The 5,857-nt window shown below is 56.1% G+C and overlaps 1 protein-coding gene across 1 annotated transcript in view; it reads right to left on the bottom strand.

Moving 5' to 3' along the window:
- RASSF5 (Ras association domain family member 5) overlaps positions 1-5,851 on the bottom strand; it is a 12,095-nt gene extending 6,244 nt beyond the window's left edge. Inside the window, exon 1 of the mRNA XM_005428097.3 lies at positions 5,730-5,851. Within this exon, the coding sequence (XP_005428154.2) occupies positions 5,730-5,837 (108 nt within the window). The 5' untranslated portion in view covers positions 5,838-5,851. The remainder of the gene's footprint in view (positions 1-5,729) is intronic.
- Positions 5,852-5,857: the final 6 nt, after the last annotated feature.

Below are 5,857 nucleotides of genomic sequence, written 5' to 3'. Positions count from 1 at the left end.
CATCCATCCCCCATCCATCTATCCATCCATCCATAGATCCATCCATCCATCCATCCATCCATCCATCCATCCATCCATCCATCCATCCATCCATCCCTCCATGGCAAAAGCAAGCCCAGCAGCTCTGTCTGTCCCTGTCACTGCAGTTTTTCTCTCCCAGGTCCCTCTCCTGGTGATGTTCCCAGCCCAGGGACAGTGCCAGCAGCTCAGAGCAGCTCTGTTTCCATGGAGGGACACGGCACAGCAGGGCAGCAGAGTCCCAGGGCCTCACAGCGGGCACACAGCACATCAGGAGGGCTTTGGCTGCCAAGAAACCCAAAGCACTCCCAGCAGGAGGGGGCCTGGCTCAGGAGCCCATCCATCCATCCACACAATGTCACCGGTGTCACACAATGTCACCAATGTCACCACACACTCCAGCTCTGCCCAGCTGTGCCATCCTGCCTTCCCCACCTGGGCAGCCCAGGGGTACCTGCAGCCTGCCCAGCCCCCTGCCAGCTCCTCTTCCTCCCCACTCAGGGAAAGTTCTGGTAATTTCTGTCATGCATCCATCCCACCATGGGCACAGTGTCCTGATGAAACCTGGGGACACACAGTGAAGTCATGGCAGAAAAATGAAGGCAAACCCCAGCCAGCTGTCCCAGAGGATCCAGAGTGGGGCCAGCCCAGCTCCAGGAGCTGTTTAGGGATGGGGGAGCCCATAAGGGCACTGGGGATCCGAGGGCTCAACCCTTCACCTCTGCTTGCCACTCAGGTGATGCTCAGGCCAGGCAACACCTTGAGCCCCCCAAGCAGGGATCACCCTTCCATCCCAGTCCTGCACACATAAATATTCTGCTTTTCTGCTTCCAGACCCAAACCAGCCCAGCAGCACCAGTCCTGTGGTGCAGGAGCCCTGGGAAGAGCAGCCAGAGCCTGGGAAGAGAAGCACTGCAGTGCATGACCAGATCAGCCACTTGTTGCTCCTCACAAATCACCCCCAACCTCCGGTTGTGCAAAGTTTCTGCTGCAGAATCTGCAATTCTGCCCAAAGGAAGAAAAACAGAAGCTTTTAACCATAAACCGTTGCCACATTTCCTGTTGTACAGGGACGAGATGAAACGAGCTGGTAACAAAACCTCATCTCTGATCTGCACCTCAGCACTGCTGGGCCTGCAGCTCTCCTGCACAGAAAACAGGGATGGGCCAGCTCAGGCAGCCTTGGGGACACCTGGGCAGTGGCCTCAGCACAGGACACTGGTGTGGCAGCCAGAGGGACAGGACACTGGTGTGGCAGCCAGAGGAAAGGACACAGGACATTGGTGTGGCAGAGAGAGGGATGAGCACAGGACATCAGTGTGGCAGCCAGAATGGGCACAGGACATTGCTGTGGCAGAGAGTGGGACAGGAGAATGGTGTGGCAGCCAGAGGGACAGACACAGGACATTGGTGTGGCAGCCAGAGGATGGACATAGGATGTTGGTGTGACAGCCAGAACAGGCACAGGACATTGGTGTGGCAGCCAGAGGAAAGGACACAGGACATTGGTGTGGCACAGAGAGGGATGCACACAGGACATTGCTGTGGCAGCAAGAATGGGCACAGGACATTGGTGTGGCAGAGGATGGACACAGGACATTGGTGTGGCAGCCAGAGGAAAGGGGATCCAGAGCAGAACAGGACCCGCTGTGCCCTCCCCTGCCCTCCACACCCCACACTGCTGCTCAGCTGTAAGAAATCCCCGTTGTAAGGAGCGATGGAGCCGCAGCTGGCACTCGGGCTAATGCTCCACGGGACAAAGGCGACAGGGACAGGACCGTGGCACACAAAGCCCATGGCCCGGGGCTGGGCAGGATTCACCACTCAGCCCCCTCTGTGCGAGCCAGCACTCAGCTAATGAGCTGTAAACTCCTGCCAGGCTTTTATGGACAGCCCAGGGGTCATCGAGATGATGTGACAGCTCTCAAAGGAGTTCTAAGCCAAGAGAGGCAACAAGGAAACCTCCTGTGGCAGATATTGCCATTTACAGGGATGCCAGGAGAAACACAGCCCACATTCAAAGAGCACCCTGCCTACAGCCTCTCACCTTCTGGAGTCAACCCCCAACTTAAAAACCTTTTAAAAGCAGCCGAGGCTGCTCTGCACCACGTTGGGCTCCTGGTTTTGGGAATAACAGCTCCAGGTGGGACCCAGGAGCTGTCCCACCACAGCCCCACTCCAGGAGCTGCTGTGTGGTCCCAGCCTGGAGGACCAGCAGCTCAGGAACTGGGGCTTCACCAGCAAACCAGGCACGGGAAAGCAGCAGAGGCAGAAATTCCGAGTGTGGTGGACACTCCCTGGAGCCAGGGCCACCATCCCTGGAGCCCTAGGGCTATCTCCTTGCAGCCCAAGGGCCACTCTCCCTGCTGCTCCAGAGCCACCATCCCTGCACCCCAGGACCACCATCCCTGCACCCCAGGAACACCATCCCTGCATCACTAGATCCACCATCCCTGCAGCTCCAGAGCCACCATCCCTGCCCTTCACCCCCAGCCAGTTCTCCTCCCCAGCTCTCTCATTAATGAATTTGCAAAGCAGAGCTCTGGGGATGGATCTGGCCCAGCCTCACCACATTCTTGGCAGTCTGATCTCAGGCAGGGGTGGCCAAGTCCTCCCTGGTGTGCTTGGGCACAGCTCCATCCTCCTTTCCACCAGCCAGGCTGGGACAAGGCATTCCCAAACCCGAGCTCTCCCTTTGGCTCCTTGTTCAGAGATCTCCTCTGAAGGGATTTTATGAGCTGAGCCATCAATCCTCAATTTTTCTGCTTATTAAGGAAAGATTTGTCTTAAAGCACCAGCAAACAAAGGCTGGAGAAGCACATCTGAGTGTCCCTGGCTGTGGAGCTGCAGCTCAGAGCAGCATCACCTGTGACCACAAACACAGCCCAGCACAAGCACTGGAAATAAATGTGAATGCTCCAGATTTGAGTCAGAAATGTGAGAACCAACAGCTCAGATCTTTAAATCCAGCTGCAGCAGGGAGTGGTGGCAGCTCAGGGACACGGGGGACAGGGCTGTCACCAGAGCTGGGACATCTCTGCTCTCACAGAGCTCTCCAGCCCTGCACAACACACAACACCTCCCCTTCAACACCCACTGCAGGGTTCACAGCACTACATTGGAAAAGCATCCCCTGCTCCAGCACAGACAGGCTGGGGGGAGAATCTTACAGGAGATCTGGACTGAAAAAATCCCCAAAAAACCTTAAATACCCCCAACATTTCCCTCCCATGAGGTGCTGTGGTTTGCTTTGGGGTTCAGAGGAAAAGGCAGCAGGCAGGGGAGAGGGGTGGCTGCTGCATTTCAGAGAGGTTACAGCAAGTGAAGATGGGCTCAGTGTTTTGATTGCCATGGAGATTTCACTTAGAAACCGATTTTCCTGCCACATCTCAGCTCAGCACTGAGAGCTGACAAGGTCCTCCCAGGGAGCTGCATCTCAGGGGGGCTCCAGGCTGGAGCTGCTCTGCATTGCAGCAGGCTGGCCATGCCCAGGCTGCCCACCCAGCCCCAGCTGCCTCCCTGCACCCCACAAACCTGCCCTGGGCACCAGCCAGCTCTGGGATGGTGGGGCAAGGCTGGCTGGGATCTCGGAGATCCCTTCATCCAACCTTTGCTTGGGTTCTGCCCCTCCTGTGCTTCCCTCGTCCCCTCCCTCTCTCTGATCAGCCACTGATGCAGAGCTCCAGGAGGAATTTTGCAGAGTTTTAAGCAATCAGGATTCAGGCAGAAGCCACTGAAGCCATTCAGCTGGAGAGGCCCAAAAATGCAAAGCAATGGATCTGCAGGGATGGGGTCACATCTGAGATCTAAACCAGCTCTCTGCTAATGAAGAGTGATTCCGCTGATGGTTCTGAAAATAAAAAGGAATTACAGCATTCCTAGAAAGAGGCTCTTCAGACTCAGACAGTTGTTTCAATCACAAAAATGGTTTCTGTAATCCTACAGATAAAATCCCCCTCCCTTAAGTGCCACACCGTGGCCTGATGTCCCCTCCTGGCCACCCACACCTCATTTCCTCCCCAGCGATGTTTCCTGTGTCTTTCAGGACACGTGTCCCTAACTTACCCAGATTTATCTTCCTCCTGCCCCACTGCCAGCCCTGCCCTGGGCTCAGGAATCACTCCTGGCACCCCAGGATGGACAATCAGCACCACTCCACCAGACACATCCACCAGGAAAACTCACTCTGGGGTCTCAGCTGATGTTTCCACCCTGTGGCCAGGAGCAGGTGGCGAGAAGCAGAGCTGCTGTCACACACAGCTCTTGCAGGGGTGGGAATGTCCCACATTCAATAATTAAAGGTGCCAAGTTGAAAAGAGAGGACAGGGAGTGAACCAAAACCCAAGAGAGACGTCAACCACCACCACCTCTTCCTCCTGCAGGACCTGCTCCACCACCAACCCCAAACAAGCCATGAACCCCCCCAAAATCTTCCTCCAGCAGGGCCTGAGCGTGGTTTCCACCTCTGTGAGAATCCACCTCCTCACAGAGCCCCATTACACAACACCAGCTGGGCTCAGCTCAGTGTGGGGTTGTTTTTTTCATGCACAGGAACCATTTCCTCCCCACACCAGCAAAGCCCTGAAAGGCTCCATCTTCTCTGGCAGCCTGAGCTCTGCCACCCACGCTGCTCACATCCAGGTGAGGAGCTGGGCACCAAGGGGCTGCAGCAGCCCCTGACCCCTCTGCGAGGGAGAAATCCCAAACAGCAACAGCCCCAGGCTGATTTCCAGAGCTCCCCCACGATCTGCAGTGCCCTGGCTCAAACAGAGCAGCTCTGGCTGCACCAGCACCCCAATCTCCTCCATCTCCTCCACAAATGAATCATCAAATGACATTTAAAAACCAGCAGTACGTGTCTGTTAATCATAGCGAGAGGGAGCTGCTGGCTAGCGGGGAATATCCCGTCTTAAACCATTTCTGCAGAGAAATTCAATAAAATTCCCAGCTGACTGGAGCTCCCCCTCCAGAGCAGCCCCCCTGCCCAAGCAGAGCCCTTGGAGCTGCTGCAGGAGCCCCAAAGCACCTGCTGGGGTTGCAGCTCTGCAGGTGCAGATCCAGCAGAGGCTGGACAGGAGCAGTCAGTGCTGGTGCTTTGCAGGAGGATTTTAAGTGCAAAAGCTTCTCCCTGGGCAAGATTTGATCTCTGGCTGCTGCAGGGCTCTCGTTCCCGTGTGAAACTCCCACTTCTGCAGCAGCACCTTCTCCTTTTATGCTCAGCTCTAGCTGGGGCCCCAAAGTTCGCGGCAAGGATTTTTAATTTTATTCTTTTTTTTTCAAATAGACATTTAAAAACTGTGAAGCAGCGTTGTGAACATTGCCGCGACACAAATCTCATCCTGGGCGCAACACTGCCCAGCCAAACCCTCTGTCCTTCTCCAAGGCAGGCACACACAGCCCCAAGCTCCCAGAGAAGAACCACATTCACCGCCGCGCTGATCAGCTCACAGATTAATCCCGCCCTGAACTTTCCTATCCACCCCACAGGTGCGATTTTCACCCTCGGTGCAGATTCTGTAAGGCCAAACCACAGGGTCCCTAAAAAAGATGAAAAAACACCCCGGGAGCAGCGTGGATCCCCGGGGAACGGGGAAACCCGGCCTGGAAAAGGCTGAAAAACCCGCAGAGGAGAGGGCAGAACCCCCTCGGGGCCGGCAGTTCTGCCCTGACCCCTGTCCCGGCTCATTCTTGGTGCGGCATCCCCGCGTTACCTTGGCAGGGACCTTGCTGTTCGCGCTGCGGAAGAAGGTGGTTTTGGCCGTGAAAAAGCAATCCTCGAGGTCCTCATCCAAGCTGCAGTAGCCGCTGCTCATGGTCATGGGAGCCGGGCCGAGCCGGG

The sequence above is a fragment of the Geospiza fortis genome, unplaced genomic scaffold, assembly GCF_000277835.1.
Source record: "Geospiza fortis unplaced genomic scaffold, GeoFor_1.0 scaffold391, whole genome shotgun sequence".
NCBI lineage: Eukaryota > Metazoa > Chordata > Aves > Passeriformes > Thraupidae > Geospiza > Geospiza fortis.
This window is presented reverse-complemented; position numbering and strand designations above follow the sequence as displayed.